The sequence below is a fragment of the Manduca sexta genome, chromosome 25 (assembly GCF_014839805.1).
Source record: "Manduca sexta isolate Smith_Timp_Sample1 chromosome 25, JHU_Msex_v1.0, whole genome shotgun sequence".
Lineage (NCBI taxonomy): Eukaryota > Metazoa > Arthropoda > Insecta > Lepidoptera > Sphingidae > Manduca > Manduca sexta.
The window spans coordinates 8,906,112-8,924,636 of record NC_051139.1 but is presented as its reverse complement, the minus strand read 5'-3'; the positions used below and the strand labels follow the sequence as shown (position 1 = coordinate 8,924,636).

The window sequence follows — 18,525 nt, the reverse complement described above, 5'->3', positions numbered from 1 at the left end:
GTTATTATTAACTGAAATATTAATTATTTCTCTTGGTAAATACAATTTTAAAAATGTATGACAAGATACAAAAAGATATTATTTACGTTGGTATTGAAAAAGAAACAGGAAGATTGTTTTTTTTTTTATAGTAAAGAATTTGACAACGTGTTAACTCCACGTTATTCGACATGTACATGTTTACAATTCACACTTCCATTCGTCGCATTCTTTTGTAAGACAAAATAAAATCTATTATACCATTTTGGATAAGTTTAGAAATACCTGCGAAAAAGCAAAATTATGTAGTTGTAAATGTACCAATAAATGTTAATTCTCAGAAAGTAATAAAAAAATCCTACGAAAAGTTGTATAAGTAGAAAATTAATAGCACATTCGATTTTTTTAATTGCTCTCTGCGGATTATAGGAGTATGGCAGGTTTTTTTATAATATATTCCAATAAAATGGATGTTAAATATTTTTATTTCTGATTTATCATTGCTATGAATCCGAAATAAGTGATTTAATACAAGTTAGCTATCAATATTAATATGTAAAAAGTGACGGAACATGATGTACCCATATAATTAATAAATATTTTTTTCACAACTACGTATTTTATGAATACCGCAAATAAGGGGCTCAAAACACGGGAATTTCTAAATATAATTTTCATTGTTGTTGAAAAAGTAATAGAACCTTATGTATTAATGAGTTATAACTACTTACTTATATTATTATTTAATTGCGGATTTATAATGGCTTGTTGAAAAATATATTTTTTGAAGCGGACCTATAAGAAACCTTCAAGAAGCCATTAATGCCTTCATACTTATATTTCCAGAACTAATTTTTTTATCGTATAAGAGCAAAATATTTTATGATGTTTTTTGTGAAAAAAATAATTAACTTTTTTACATTTACATTTAATTTAATTAATGACCTCAACGGTAGGAACAACACGAACTATTTTGGTGTACTTAAAAACAAAATTGCAATCTTTATAATACATTTAACGAGAAAGCTTTGTAGTATCATTTTGAAAAAGTTCAATTTAAAATTTTACTAATTAAAATAAAAAATAAATTAAAATTGGGGCAACAGAAATCCGACCACAAGACTCATTTAAATACATTTCAATTTCGTAATTTTGCATTTAAAACTACCTATTATAATTTACATTTTATTAGTATTAATTGCACAAGACTGTAGGCACAGGTTTGTAAAACCATGCCCGGAGTCAACCTAACAGCAGATCCCACAGCGCTGCTAGTATTTTGTTTTTGTAGTACTGAAGCCGTGTGACTGTGTCCCAACATTTTTCTCTTATTTTTTGTACGCCCGTATAAAACTATAATCTTAAAATTGGACTGAATGGTGATTATATGCACCCATATATTATTATAATGGCAAGCCGTGTAACGAATCAAGTTAATAAAAACGTACATTCATATACTTATAAGGTAAAGCTAGCCTTGTTGACGTCCGTTCCTCTCAGTCTCACAGATCAATACCACATTCCCCGTCCTTATCTCACTAATAAGCTGCAATACATATAAGCTTCACGCACACACCGACACCGTAACATAGTGTGCGTGCGTGTTCGTGTGCGCGCCAGTACCGCGATGTCAATGTGATGAATAAACAGTTTCTCCGATTTTACGATTCAACGATATTATAGATATAGATACGTACATATCTATGCAAAGTTACTAAATGATTTTGAAATGTTCAAAGTTGTATTTTGTAATACCTAAAATAAAAATGATGTCGATGGAATAATTAAGATTGTTTTTTTAAATGTGAACATGATTGAATTTTTTCTTCTTCTACGGAGTCGTAAATCATGAACGTCATAAATAACACATCCTATATTCATATCGTTGAATTTTTTTTTATCAGGATTTGATTATAAATATCAGAAATTATAACGTCACAAATGTCAAATGTTACTGTGTATAATTTAATTATTGATCATAAACATAAAAATCGTTGGGATCACTGGAACTCAACAAAGGAAAACAAGAGGTCTGTGGACAACAACTGATAAACAGTAGTAGCATGGCCGGCGACAACAGCGGGTCGCGACTCTCGCAACAATCTACTCTATTAACCAGCCAAATAAGAACAATACGGAGTGACTTATCGTTCCTGTTCTTTATCGCTAAATTCAAAAAAGATGGTGAAGATTACATAAACATTTTAGATATATTTTTTACCATTTAATAGGATGCCAATAGAAAAAAAGTGAATAAAATGTTTCTTCAGAAAATAACGAAGTGGAGATGTAACATGTATTCCAAAGGATAGTTCAAAGTGGAAAGTTAACTGAAAGAACCTATTTTAACAATGTTCATAGTGCGTACACGACTTTATAATTTTACCGCAGTTAAAAACCTTCGAAAATATTTTGCCGCCTCACACAATGGCCGCCAATTTAGAGAATTATTATTATTGGCATTTGGTTTAAACTCACACATGCGCAGACGAATATAAATATTGAGGTCAAATAATATCATGACTACGGTGATCTATCAAATTCGAAATGGTATATGCATTTTGTTTCCACTTCAGGAGGTCGCGCGGTGTTTTCGAGTCATGATCGAGTGGAATTACTGAGATGAACTGTGTGCAGTGTGTACAATCTCTAGTCTCTACACTCGGTCGCTTTTGTTGTTGCTACCCAGTGATATTTAAATATTGTCAGCTATTGTCTCACAGTAAATATTTATCAAATAAAAAAGGCGGAGAAAGAAGCAAACTGTTTTCAAATTTTATGACAGGCTTCATACATACAAAAGTCCTAAAGCTAATTCATATTCAGACTCTCGAGATCTAAAAAAAGTACCTGATACTACGCAATAATAATTTTAATGTTCTATGATTTCTCCTTTTTTAAATACAGGTCTTTATTACTTTGACCACATCACCCATCAAACAATATGTCTCTTATTGTTGTCTTAATTTATCAACCATTATTTTTTTACAAGGAATCCGTTACAGATTATTGTACGAGTCGATTTAATGCATTAAGCGTATTGTGTCTTTTTATCAAAGTATTGTGATTGATCACAGCATAGAGTCCGCCCTCGAATAACTTCAATTCCTCAGCCTCCAGAATGTAATCTTACGTACAATAATTTAATAAATCTAATATATTATAAGCAAATCAGCCAAGTACGCAGGAGATATCATAGTGCACAAATGTGTACGCAATGCACAGGTGCACTCTCTGTTCCTTTACTCTCATAATACGATGAGACGACTTTCTGACCTAACCGGAGAGTAATTAGGCGCAGGACTAACGGCGGTGCATATAACACCGTCTACTTCCTGATTTCGAGCTGCGATTGAGAAATTTTAAGATGGAAAAACCCAGTCACAATATTTTGGCCCAAGCCAGTATTCGAACGTGGGACCTCACCACAGTAGTAGTACTCGTACCGCATAATAATAATAATAATATCAGCCTTGTATTATATACTTGCCCACTGCTGAGCACGGGCCTCCTCTACTACTGAGAGGGATTAGGCCTTAGTCCTCCACGCTGGCCTAGTGCGGATTGGTAGACTTCACACACTTTCGAAATTCCTATAGAGAACTTCTCAGATGTGCAGGTTTCCTCACGATGTTTTCCTTCAACGTTAAAGCGAACGATAAATTCACAAAGAATACACACATGATTTTTAGAAAAGTCAGAGGTGTGTGCCCTTGGGATTTGAACCTGCGGACATTCGTCTTGCAGTCCGTTCCACACCCAACTAGGCTATCGCCGCTTTCGCCGCTCGTACCGCATACGCAATACAAATATGCCACCGAGGCAGGCTAAGCAAAATAACATACCAAATATATTAATACTTACCCTATACTCAACTAAAGGTAAAAATATGTCAACAAAAATAAGAGCACTAATTACGCATATGACATAAAAACACTCATACATTCTTTTCAAACTCACATACAAGATTGTCTTCCAAACAAATCACAACCAGGACTTGCATCTATTCTCAGCGATGTACGGATTCGTGGAATAAGAGAGCGCGTGCCACCGGCCGACATGCCGGTATCGAAAACAATTTATGTTCTTCTGTGGAATTTATCAGACACGTAGAATCAGAACAGCTTAACGTGTTCTGAAACATTTTACCACGAAGGACCTTGCATATAGTTGTTAATTGATCCATTGGTTTCTCACTTCAAGACGCTTATACCCCATGCTTTCTATGTGGAACATTTTCGGATACATAATACTCTTACGTGGATCTATGTAGTTTATAAAGAAACGAAAAAAAATATTTATTTACGTGTGGGTTAAGTTAACTAAAATTGTTCCGGACCGCTGGATAAATGGTACTTAATTTCTTAGTAAATCTTAAAACTTTCTAAAAGATAATTAGTAATCGATAATGTAATCATGAAATATAAATCTAAATGTTAAAGCCGTATAATATATATCATAGAATTATTGGCTGTCTCATTGAAGCATATTTAAAAACAGAATGACTTATTTTCATGTATGACATTGTAAATATTTATGTAGGTATAGACCTACAATTCTTGGCGGCATTCTTGTTTACAGCAAAACTCAATAATTGAATCATTATTTGAAAATTGTGATCCTTGAAAATTTTAGACAACCAGAAAATTCTACTTGTGCCATTTATTTTAAATAGGTATAGTTCTACCTAATATTAATATATATAAATTAAATATATTTTCGAAATCCATAATATTAAGGAGTGCTATCACAAATAAAATTCAGTACTTGAGAACCAAAACATAATAGGATTTAATAATTTAAAGAATCCTTTTAGATACAAACATTTTATTTGAACCTAAATATATTGTTGACTTGATAATACCTACGCTCGCCACTAATTTCATAGCCGCCTAGAAATTTAAGTTAAACTGTATCTATGCACATGTGAGTTTATGCAATTATTGTAAATAAAGACTCATCCAATAAAAGATCTAAAAGTGAATATGAAAATCATATCAAAAGATACATAACTCAATCACATATGATTAAACATAACTAGCTAAATAAGAATATATATTTCTTCTTCTTTTATTTTTAGGAGTAAAGAGAAGTGTAATATATAAGAATATATTACACTTCTCTTTACTCCTAAAAATAAAAGAAGCATTTTTGTTTACTTATGAAGTGACTTTAAAAACAATAATTATCTTCTCTATTTTTAAACCAAATAGCTAAAAGCATTTACTCGTACGATAACCTATTAATTAATGTCTCGAAAGACAAATATCCCAACCAAAATCTCCGATATTGACCATTTAGATAGTAACCACAACTCACAAGGAATCCCCTCACGGCATAAAAAAAAGTTGCACATTTCTATAAATATTAACTTCCCTATCAGCAACTACATTCATTTTCAATCCTATTCTTGTACGTTATAGAATTCGTTTTGGATTGCCAATGTCTGTAACGCTCGACCTGGCGTCTTACGAATCCGAACTTTGATGTGAGATAATAAAGCCCTATAATGGATTTGGAGTTGTATCCTTGTGGTTGAGGCGAACAAAAACATCGAAATGTTTACCTTATCCATATCCTATCTATGGATGCGACCCTTTACAGAGTCACTGAAATAATCAATAAGTAATGTTTATGTTGCAATCAGCACGATGCAATATTGGAGTAAATGTCAATATATCATCTAATGCACACTTTGTCCGCTTCTTCTATCTGTATAGATGTACAGTTCGCCTCTGGACGCGCTCACATTAAATGATCTAACAATCTGTTTTGTGTTTTCTTCAAGTAATTAATGTAACTAAAAGATATTTTATAATAAATAGTGATTGAAAAATAGTATGCCAATTTCGAATTCCGATGTTCATAATACATACTAAATTATGCATGTTCTTACACATCTTTATGTATGTCCTGTGGTCGTAAATCGTGAAAATTTTGTAAGAGTGAACGCGGTAATGTGAGAAGCAATCGCGATCCGCTCGCGTGCTAATAAAAGCAAAACGACTTCAACGAAATTGATGACGCGCTCAGATTCTTTTTTAGGATACATATATATTAATTACTGTAATATATTTACAGATATATACAGGGTGGAGCAGTTAGGTTCGGTCAGTAGATTTCGCTATTTTAGATGATTTTACGAAAATGTTTTCGTTTTATTTCACAAATAGCGTAATATAAAAGTTATTTTATACTTAAAAACATTTAATAAATTCTTTTAATTTATATTATGGCGAAGCCCGAAGCATAGGCGCTGCTAGTTGAAGTGAATGAAGCAACTGTCAGTTTCCTAGTAGTGTAGTGTGTTCAACTAACGAATTGATAACGTCTTAGCGTAGTCTTAAGGTATCTTTACGTTAAATTTTTTATCGAATTATGATTATATCATTATTCATTCGGTCACGTTAATAAAATAATTCTCTACAAAACTTGACTGTTACATCCTCTATATTAAGGAAATAATAATGATATATAAACCAGGTACTGTTTGTTTTACGATACTATTGAAAGTATCTACTGAGATTAAATAAAAAAATTGTCTTCGCGGATACCACAAAAGACTAATAACTAAAATATAGTCTACGTTATTATTTAAATTTACTCAAAAATAGTATCAAATAATTTATGTAACTATTACTTCACTGGCAAAATGTAACATTAAACGTGCTTCAATATATATACATTTTAAAAATCAGAAAATACTTAACGCGGTCCTATCCACAACCTCCTTTCGCAGTAAAGAAATTTTATCCCCCGTAGAGATTTGTGTTGAACGCTGGAAGTGGCTGAAGTTACATACAGATCGGCGTGTGCGCGTGTGAGTGCGGTATGCATGTGTGCGTATGCGTGCGCGGGTACCTTCAACCTCCACGAGATGGGAAGTGAACCCTTTACGCAGAGAAACCGTTTTTTATTTGCACTCGGACAGCAGCATCAGGTAGAAAGGATGATCGTTATTTTTTAAACGACACACTTTTAAGTTTAAATACAACGTGATTATTTTTTTAGATAGAATTTGGATTGCTCAGTAATTGACTAGGCACGTTGAGCTTGGTATTTCAATATGCTTTATAGAAAAATTAAATAAAAACCAATTAATATCATTATAGTACTTTAACAATATTATTAGAATTTTACTGGATTTATGTATATCGTATATTTAGGTAAGTTACAATATCTGTAGTACATCGAACATTAAAATTCAAATTACATTTGAATAAAATATCTGGCGGCATTTCTCATACCAATACACGAAAATTTCACAGAGTGTATTGATCAACCGGTTTTTTTAATTAGTATAAAATACACACGAAATAAACAAGGCAAAAGTTGATGTCACCAATGAATCGACTACAGTGACTCGCCAAGGGAGTGACGCGAGAGCCCGTTGATGTCTTTTGCTAAGAAGTTTTACGCCACACGCTTTCACGAGTTTATTGACTTCTCTTTTGGCAATGCTTCATATGTTATATAATTTATTATATCCTTCTACAGGCTATATATATATTATATAATTACACCTGCTCAAACTCTATCGTTATAAAAAAATAATATTATTGCACTTTTTGATGGATGACATTCATATGTTTTCGTATAATTATTATTATTTTGTTATAACACTAATAGATGCATACATTTTCTTGATAAAAAGTAAAAAATATAGTGTATAATATACTGTATAAACATACATATTAAATATTAAAATTTTAAACATTTCCACTTAAAAATTGACCAATGCGCAAATTACACATTTTGGATTTATTTAATATATTTTAGAATACACGCAGATACAAAAAAATATATGCAAATGATATTCATTTGAGACTACCACTCGAATCCGTAATAATATGCTTCGAAGTTTAGAATACGTGTATAAGTTATTGCAAAATTGGAAAAGCCCGTGAGATACAACATCTGGGCCATCAAGTCAAGTCGAATCCAACCGATAAAAAGTACACGTAACTGTTATGACTTCCAAAAAAGCCGCTTACCGGCCAAATAATTATATTAAAATAATGAAGGGGGAGAGAGCTCGATCGACGGTAAACTCATGTAGAGGGCTCGCTCGCCGGAACGAACGCCAGTGAGGCAATAAAATAAGGTTGCGGCTGGAGGCTGCGGGGAGCAGGCGCGGGAGAGGTGCGCAGGCGCGGGAGAGCGAGCGCGGGGCGGGGGCCGGGGCCTGCGGCGCGGGGGGCACGGAGTCTGTCGCCTTCTGGCCGGCCGCGAGACACGCGAGACAGCGATTTTACTATGTATACCAAAACTCTGGGTTTTATGTTTTGGTGCTCACTAGTACCTATTTCCACCTTCTTTAAGTTATATTCTTGACCAAGGTATTGTATCATAAAGTACTTTATTCTAAATTTCAATTTGTTTTACACAAAAAATATTTATCACCTGCAAGGCTAATTCATTGATTTAGAATAATGTAAATCATAGATAATATAATGCTTAATGTACATTATTATAATGTACATTGATTTGATGCAACCGCAATTCGTGCAGCTTATTACTATTGCATATTGTACCAGGGGAGACCTAGCGACATATAGGTTACACATTCTAATATTGAATAACTCGAACACATTGTTTCGAAGTGAAAATCACCGATTTTAGATGACCGATCTGGGAATCGAGCCGAGAACCTCAAGTGTACCGGCTTTCACTACCATTATATAGATGAAGCGACCTGATCAATTACTGCACATATATTTATAACGAATGTTAATTTGTTAGCGGCATTATGCGCAGTGTCCCCGCACGTCGCTTTTGTCGCGCACCACGGCACTACAAAAAGTCATCATTAAAGTGTCGGCGGCGCGGCGGGTGAGGCTGCGCAGCCTCTCGGCCGAGTCCTAAACGATTCAGCCGAGTTTTTATCACTTACCAATCCATATCGAGCTTATTTATTCATTTTTACTAAGAGCCTTCTTGCTTTAATTTCTCCTATCGGTCCTGCCAGGACATTATTACAAACTATTCGTTTATAATTTGCAGCCGACAATGTATTTTATCTGTTTGAAAAGTATCATATACCATCTAATCTTTTGCTGACAAGCTTTTATAGAAATATTAAGTAAGCGATGCTCTTGAAGCCTTTATTGAACTTCACTTTAAGAGATATAATGTCGTTTTAGCGTGTTTCTTAAGGTAGATATTATTCGTGGTTGGATATAAAATAGTAATATAAGATCGAAAACCATCAGATTAATACTATTATTTAAAAAAAAAAATAAACCGGTATGCTCACGCCATAACAATGTATAAAAATATATTGATTATATCTAGCTATACTTTTATCCCGGCAATACATACAAAAAAAATATACATAGAAAGGAAACTTCATACGGAATGAAATAAAGGATTGTATCCTTTTAAAAATAGACGTATTATTACAAATGCCCTTTGATTTTTATTTCATTGCGCAAAATATAGAGTAATGATTTAAATATTTTATTTAGATGTTAAAACAATTCATGTTATCAGGATATACTTAAGATATCCGATTTAACATATTATTATCAATGCAGTAATTCGTATATGATCGTCATTGACCATTGTATGTCATTTGTGTTGACCGTGTTGTGACTCGAATAGCCAATGTTTTGTTGTGATTTTTTGTGGTGTTCACAACGGCTCCGTGTGGCGGGATATCTTTACTAGCTGATCTTCACTTTCTCTATCTACAAATTCAGTTAAATTTTGTTTATTTCCAATATAAAATAAATAAAGAACACTGTGCGATACTAAGTAACATCATAATATTATTGTAAAAATGCTTGGATATTTATAAGCCACTAATAGAAGCCGTGAAATAGATTTGAATAAAATTTAGTACTCAAATAATCCACGTCCTAGATAAGGATCCAGGTACTTTTTTATAAACTGTTCTTTGGTGTTGTCATTGGTTAAAATAAGAAAACGCACCCGTTTCCAATATGATAAAAGTATCAAAACTGAAAACACTTAAGCATATTTCACAAAAAAAAAAATATTTTCAGGCCTATAAAAAGCCTACTTTTACTTAGAAACACAAATATAAGAAACTAACTGCAGGGAAGATAACATACTATCAATTATTTATAGAGCGATTAGCGAGAATGCGTTAAGTAAACTTAAGTAACTTTAATTGAGTTACGAGCACTTGTAACGTGGCTTAATCGCGATAGGTCGCGCTTATTAAGAAATATTAGGCTTAAGTAAATGTAAACTTGAAGTACCTATAAATCCCGTATCAAGCTTCCTTCACTCCTTTACTTTGAATGAATAGCCTAAGGATTGACTAGTGCGCTCACAGCTCTACAAACATATTACGCATGCACCTATAACAGAAATATAATACATATACCTGTAGTCCTATGTTTCTATTATTATCTATTATAATCAGCTAGACAAATTTCGACGAGATTTTCACAAACAGGAAAGTAACATCATTGAACAATATTTTAATATACATGGGTAGACCCCAGAGGCTGAAAGCACCTGCCGCGTGTTCGCACAATTATTTATCCCTCGCACAGAGAACTCTTAACTATATTTAGTACAACCTGCTCATATGCGAGTATAATAGTGAGTGAAATTTATGCTGTAGGTAACTATAGGATAATGTTTATTCTATTCAGAGTTCTAGGATTATTTAGAGCGGGCATAGATTGTCATACAAACATTTTGCGCTCATACGATGGTTACTCAGTGTGCGATGAAATAGCAAAAAACCAATATAAAATACTTCTTATTTTTTCCATATCGAGATTTGTACGTTTATAATGACCATATTAGCATATTTTCCGCAAAAATGTTATTCTTGTAATTATATCTAAGAACGCTGTGACATCTTGTCACATTGGCATTTCAAATAAGAACGACTTATTACCAATTAGTAATAATTTTTGGAGCGCTTCGTTTATTTTCTCTCATTAACAAAAGTCTCCAACAGAAAGACATTCAACTATAGTACCTCAGTCTGTAACAACGTGACATTGGCGGAATAGCTTCATAATCAAGCTCATCGCCAGTAATCAAGGAAGAAGAAGAACTTTTGGAGCACAAATTGTTCCTCATATCCGGTCTATAACTAACTATTCTGGTCTAGTCTATAATTAACTATACTGTATATCTTTATATTCATTGATTACGCCTTTTTATCTTGTATAAATAGTCTTCTCTGCAATCAGGAGTGGGGCCTTTATTCCATCACTAATAAAGATCAGTAACATGGCACATTAAAACGCGTATATACGATACAAAATATTTAAAAAATATACAGAACATTTGTATGGTATTAAGAGCTCTTCGCGATGGTATACTTCTCAAATTTGGCAAGCGATAATTAACGGTCAACACAGTCCTGTCTCTACGATAAGTCAGATGCGTGTTTTAGAGTCATTCGAAAACTTCTGAACGATCCATTTGATTTTCGCTAGACTGCTGCAACTATTTTGCTAACTAAAATCAACAAATAATGATGTTTGTAATCTTCAACTAAAAAAATGTCATCTACGTGTTCAAATCAATAATATTTTAAATAATAGATTTCAAACTACTGTTCATGTGAGATATAAATGACAACGATTTTTCCCGTTACAATTTAATATCGCTGCCTTGACCGTATCTCGTCTCTAACAAATACAAATGCAAGTTTAAATAGAAGCCGCTAATAAAACCCGTCTGAGCTATAAGCAGACGTAACTAATTTTACTACATTGCTATGTAAAGTATAGATGAGAGGCATCAACGTCATACGATATGAATGACATGCACATGGTTGGTTTTTGCGGCGGTTACGTTCTAGTCGGTAACTCGTGTTTAGTAACGTAACTTTATGGAACGTACCAGAAGGTAGTCCGCAACAGCGCACTGCGCCACTGGTACTCTTGCACAAATCTTCATTAGCACTACTGCCAGAATAACCGCACATGATAAAACTAATTAATAACAGAAATATTTAAAATCAACCGCAACCCTAAAATTAAATATGAATACAAGACCATTTAATAATAATGTGACAAATGGATACCTGCCTACATTCCACTAGTGATTAAGGTTATAAAAACTATTGATATTTAGCAGAGTATTTAATATTCACATAATCGGAGGTTATAGAATATAATTGCGGTTGGTTACAGTGGACCTCGGTCCGGGCGCGGCTCGGCTGCGGCGCGGTCGCGGCTCGGTCGCGGCTCTCGCGGCAAGTTCAAGGTGAGCGCGTCTCTCCGCGGGCCGCCCACACGCGCCGCTCCTAACGCGCACAACCGTTACACAGCACGCTGGACCTCCGACACAAACATCTCATTCTTGAGACTACACACCAGTCGTATTCACTAACCACACTGTATTACGCACAACACGTTTAAGAAAAATAATCGATTTGTTACTCTGAGCTAGTTTTAGAACGTTTTTTTTTGATTATCGAGTATTTAAAAAAAATGCATTCACTGGCTATCGCCATTGATGTGGAGTATACTTCCATATGAAGTAACCGACGAACTATACTCCCGCTGTACTTGTGACGGATTGCATGTGGGCTAACAGGAGAACAATTGAAACCATACCAAGGAAACCACTCCACGGTTAGCTTACTTAAAGTTACTACCGAAGTTTTAGCCATCCTCGCAGATCCTCGCATCATCTGGCGTTTCAACATCACGGTGCGATAAATACAATTCAACTGGGAAACACCGCGTTAAGTATAAACAATAAATACAACCAAAATCGAATGTAATGAATAATGATATGTATGAAACTATACAACTACACCAATACTGTTCTCTTGTAAACTGATCACTGATGAATTATCTTCGCAGTATCTCACAAGATCATACAAAACATTAAATGCTATCTGTTTCGTTACGTTAGTTGATCCCCTAAACACATCATTTGGAATTATTATCACTATGAGAAACTGACCGCAATATCGTAATTCCCCGTATGTAAATAATATTTGCAATTACACCATATTGATGCCCTTATATTTTAAAGATTTGCCTTTAATATTATCGAAACAAAATAAAAATATCGCTTAATGGCACCCTAAATTCTAAACGATTTGTTTTATATCTACTTTTTATCTACACTAACAAATATCATTATGCTTTAGGTTAGTACCTGCACAGTTTATAATTACGTCTCCCGGTTTTCTATGGAATAAACTAGTTACATACACCATACTCCTATATTTCTATTTGATTACATCGCGAGTTAAAAACAGCTTAGTATTTCCAGAGACTCGTAGTACTTAAATGCTTGGCGATTTTAAAATGCGTGTAGTGGCATGATTTACAAACGTCCATCTAGACTTATAAGAGTTGCAGTAATAGATGCGAGGGCCGAGTACTCTGCTATACCCACACAGTGTTTACATTTTGATGAATCGCTAACATCGCCGGCATTGCCGACCACAAAACGAATTAATTAGTCCGAGTCACCGTGACGCAATGAATTGTTGGCTTTATCTGAGATTCTAATTAATAGTCTATGTCATTGTATCGTTTAATTAAAATGGCTATTATATTTAAATTATGACATATTTTATTCTCTTTCCGATTTTGAACAAAACTATCCAATGATAAATAGTTCATACATCGATAGAAAAAATACTGGAACTCCAAAAATAATGGAATATCCTCCAACGTTGACGGAATTTCCCACCAGCTAATCGAAACTTCACCTGGCGAAAGTTAAAACCATAAAAATATATTTCCATAAACCCGAGGCAAACACGATGAAATATATTCCTATACATAATTTTAACGTAATAATATAAACGTATTAAAATTACCTAGTGTGATAAAATTATAATCAAATCACGGTATAAAGTCTTATTTTAGTTCAAATTAAAATTATTCATTACCTGGGTATAGTGATAACTTGTCCGAGTTCGTCAACGACGTGATCCGCCAGCACGAGGACCGTGGGCGGCTGTCCCGGAGCGCCTACCACCACAGAAACGCCGCCATCCACAAGCTGTCCGCCTCCACCTACCAGTTGTCCGTCTTCCAGTTGCCCACTAATCATCTCTACTCGTTTTTGATCTGGCGTCGTAGTGTATATGACTGTTTGCTTGTCGTCCTCATATATCAGGTCTATAGGAGTTTTCTCATCGATCGACTCCATTCCCTGTTCGTAGACGTCCGTCTGTACAGGCACCTTGCCGTCCGTGGCGTAGGCGGCGAGCTCGTGGGGCGAGTGTCGGTAGGAATGCGCGTCGGGAGGGTAGCCGTCGTCGGAGTCCATCTCGACCTTGTGCGGGTAGTAGTCGTGCGCGGGCTGCACGGGCGTCATGGTGGCGAGCACGGCGTGCGCGGGCGCGGGCGAGCGCGGCGCGGAAGCAGGCGAGGCGCCCGACTTGGGCGTCCGCGCGCGTTCCTCGCAAGCGCCCACCGACGGGGGCGACGCAGACATACCGCCGTACCTCGCCACAAAGGGAGACGTCTTGGTGCGGGCGGAGGCTCCACTCAGGAGCACCCCGCTTAACACTCCACTTCAAATTCTGAAATACAAGCCGACTATTTTTTTATGAAGAACAGTTCTTCACGGAATTCAATGGCGATATGTGCTCGCTCGTCTCTAATAATGTCAGTGATCAATATTTGTCTGTCAGTAATGGACATCTAACAAAAAACGAAACTTTCAATATCATTATTATCATTATTAAAAACCAAAGGAAAATCAATTTAATAGATACGATTATTCCTTATACTGAAGTTTCTTCCGAAAAGTAAATAGTCGACCATGATAGCGTCTTCAAATCCTAAACGAAACTAAACCTTTCTAATAATATAATATTTTAACTAATAAAGTTTTGCGAATTGCAAAGTATCTGAATCTGCACTACAACTGCATTATTTACGAACTTAAACTTGACAACAATGTATTTGGGACAGGATAGTAGTAAAATAAACATGTTCACCAAAAAACAGTAAGAACTAAAAAAAATGGAATAATCAAACATGAAAATATTATTGTAAAATCAAAGATCTTTTGAGAGGTCATTATATCCAAGTAAAGAGAGCTTAAAACAACTTTTATAAGTTCTTTCAAACTACAGAACTAGGACGTGGTAAAGTTTAAAAATTTCATAGAATTATTTAATTAATCATACTTCTTAGATGTTTGTATGTTTATTCAAATTACCTAAACGCATAAACCGCTAATTAGACCAGGATGAAATATGGGTCACAAATACACAAAGTAACAATACAGGGAACTTTTTATTCCGTAAAATTGTATAGTGGACTGTTCTTCTGAGAAAGGTATTTCGCCTGAGTGGAGCTACTAATAGTATAAATAGGATAGTCACTATGTCTATCTATCTGTCTGTTACGCTGTCACGGCATACCACTGAACCCGATCTAGATGAAAATTGGTACATTGTAAACATAAACTATAAGAAAGGACATAGGCTACTTTTATCCCGAAAGATTTTTTCAAGCTAACGAAGCCACGCGACACCTAGTATAATATAGGCGTAACATCGTTTTTGTAGACAAAAAGTTGGACAGGGTATTAATACCGTAAGAGAAGTATTGGTATTAGCAATTAGGATAGGACTTATCAGTATATAAGTGAGATTAAGAAAAACCATATTTTATAATATATATGAATCTTAATATCTCTATACTCCACAATTAATAAGAAATTAGTAAAACAATGTAATCTCTTTCTTCACAATCACTGTTTTTGTGTTTATATCCACATTCAACACATATTTTAAAAAATTCAGTACCTAATTTAAATTTTAATTTTTCGTTATTTAGCTGAATTAACTGGCAATTTCAATTAGTCAGCGACACCAAAAAAATTGTATAATATGTATATAAAATATGCTTTTTAATTTGGAAAGAAGAAATTCTTTTAATTATTATTTTTTTAAATTCAGTAAATTTTTGGATTGTAATGGTTTGTCATTTTTTTAATTAAAACATTAATATTTTTGGCTTTTTTCACCCAATACAAAAATAATCATTATCAACCTAATTTATTTTGAGGAATTCTTCGAAGTCCAAAGCCCTATACAAATGAAATTAAAATGGACCAATATCTTCATAAAATAGAAAACACTGGAAGGTTTTTTAGCATAAATGATAAAAATATAATAAGTTGATTGTTGTGCACCATCGTCACCGGACACAATCCACAGGACAGAAAAGTCAACAGACACCTATGTAAGGTGCTGGATTTGCACAACCGTGATTGATCTGGCAGACCACTATATAGTATTTATACTGAGGTTGATGATATATTATAATCAGATACAGATGCTTGGTATGGAATAGAAATCATAGACCATGGTGGGCTTTACTTCTGTCTACAACATAAATGGGATGGTTAAGCCGAATAATGAGGCAGCTATGTTGGTGACTTTTGTACGGTTCGAGAAATTGCCGACTGTTTAATATATTCACCCGACCGAGAGTTTTTTGTGATCATCGATCGATCTTTGCGGGCCTTTGGCTATAAGTCGTTTTTTACAAATTGTCTGTCAAATTTCTGAACCGCTGTCGTTTTGTAGTAGACAAGTGCGCAGTTTGGCCGTGCGTGCGTACGTAACGGGGAGAGATATAAGTACTTAACAACCAATGGACATAAGTGAATTTATAAGGGTTCCTTATTAACACATGCACTATACATAACATCATCTGTATTATATACTTGTATGATACATCCTCTACATATATACCATAAGCCTACTACCTATATGGTACGTTATTTAACACATAGGTAAAAAATTATACTACTTGTAACTTAGGATTACCTACGTAATATTCCTTTTGTCTGAATCGAGTGTAATAATGTTATAAAGTGTATTTTTCTATGTAACAACAAATTGAATTGCTTAATAAGCTAAAGTTCAAAGAACGACTATTCGTTGATGACTACATAGAAAGCTTTCATTTGCAAAAAGAAAAAGCCCATTACAACTCGAAGTTCAAACCTAACTTCCGTAAATCCTACATAAATTGAAGATAAAATAAACCGGATCAAAATGATAACAATACAACACACGTACAATATGAAGATGCCGAGGGCGACGCAGTAACAGCTGATTTGAGTCCAGTTAGAAAAGAACGAGTATCAAGTGGCACCTGACCGACGAGAAGCGCCCGAACTTGTTCAGCAGCCGGGCAGCCCTGCTCCGGCCCAGCGCAGACGCACCATCGTACGGTATAAACAGGTAATAACACTATTGTATCCACGTGCCTGTCAAACTTGTCAGTGAACAACAACTTTTTAGCAAATAATAATCATTCCAATTACTTTTTAAACTACACACACTCCCATCCTATCCCAACAAAAACGTATCATTCTCAAGCTCTCAGAAAAATATTCTTTGCGGAATCAAGACTTACATATTGCCAAAGGATTTAAAGGTCACGATAAACTTTATGAGGTAGAATGTAAGCACCTACTTTTAGTCGAATACCAAATCGATATACAGACATAGGTACACATTACTTACATTGTTGAGAAAAAAGAGAAGTGCTTCTGTAAGCACACTGAGAGATAAAGCTACCCACCCGGTGCTTTGTTGCGGAGGCTGCGGCAGAAACGCGTGAAAGAGATGACAATAGGTATGAGTTCCCAACAAGTGTGAGGTAGATGGATATATATATGTCAGTAAACATAGCCTTGCATCTGTCGTAGGCGCATTTAGAATGTCTTTTAATATTTTCCATTATGAATGATTTAATATTAGGTACTGTTTTAAATTATTAACCCAACAGTATTATTGCAATTCCAGACTACCCTTCGCAATAGTAATTTATTTACCTAAGTACATATAATTTATGATTTTTTATTACTGTCAATTTGTAATTAGTAAGTATATACTAAATAAAATGAATTCTAATAAATAACTCTTGAAATAATGAAATAAAAATACTATCTTTATCATTCGGGGCATATTACCGCGCGAGTCGGTGCCTCGCTATGCTGAAGGAGGAAAAATAAAATTACAAAAAGGCTGTGCCGCGGGGTCGAGCCGTCCGTGTGTGCACTCACACACAGATAGCTGAAGCTCGCTGGCCACGTCGAAAACACATAAGCGCACATAATTCACTCACACCGGCAAAGAATTTGTTATGTGCGTCGGAGTATTCGATTAAAATCACTCATTTTTACATCCGTATGAATGATGTAAGTACGCAATACTTTGGGTCGAAAATACAAACAACAAGATCTAAATTCTCTTGTATCATACATTTCGAGAAATAAGGGAAAATTTGAGAAATGAACCGTCAATGGTTTTTCTCTAACGTGCAGCGATCGAGAACTGAATGTCAAATGATAACCGTCGCACTGTCATGATCACTTCTAGTCGTAGCTCAGAAGACGAGCGAGCACGTCATCGCACTGGTACTAAGGTCGGGGGCGGCGACGGCGCGGGCGTCCTGGCGCAGGCCGTCACGCACGCGCGTTAAACTAGTCTTGTGACGTCACGGTCCGCCCGGCGAAATTACAAAACCGGCCGGGCGGCGCAGCCAAGCGCGCCAACAAGCAGCGCCGATAGCGCAGTGGCGGACGCGCTGCCGACCGACCCCG

General features: G+C 35.1%; 1 protein-coding gene across 6 annotated transcripts in view; it reads right to left on the bottom strand.

The window, feature by feature from the left end:
• LOC115450822 (protein grainyhead) overlaps positions 1-18,525 on the bottom strand; it is a 125,670-nt gene that overhangs the window by 107,048 nt on the left and 97 nt on the right. For 2 of the 6 annotated variants that reach the window (XM_037442627.1, XM_037442628.1), the window contains exon 1: positions 13,835-18,502. In XM_037442627.1, coding sequence (XP_037298524.1) covers positions 13,835-14,385 — 551 coding nt within the window. In that variant the 5' untranslated portion in view covers positions 14,386-18,502. Of the gene's footprint in view, positions 1-13,834; positions 18,503-18,525 lie in introns of those variants that run through there. The other 4 variants (XM_030178971.2, XM_030179052.2, XM_037442625.1 and 1 more) reach the window with 4 other exon arrangements.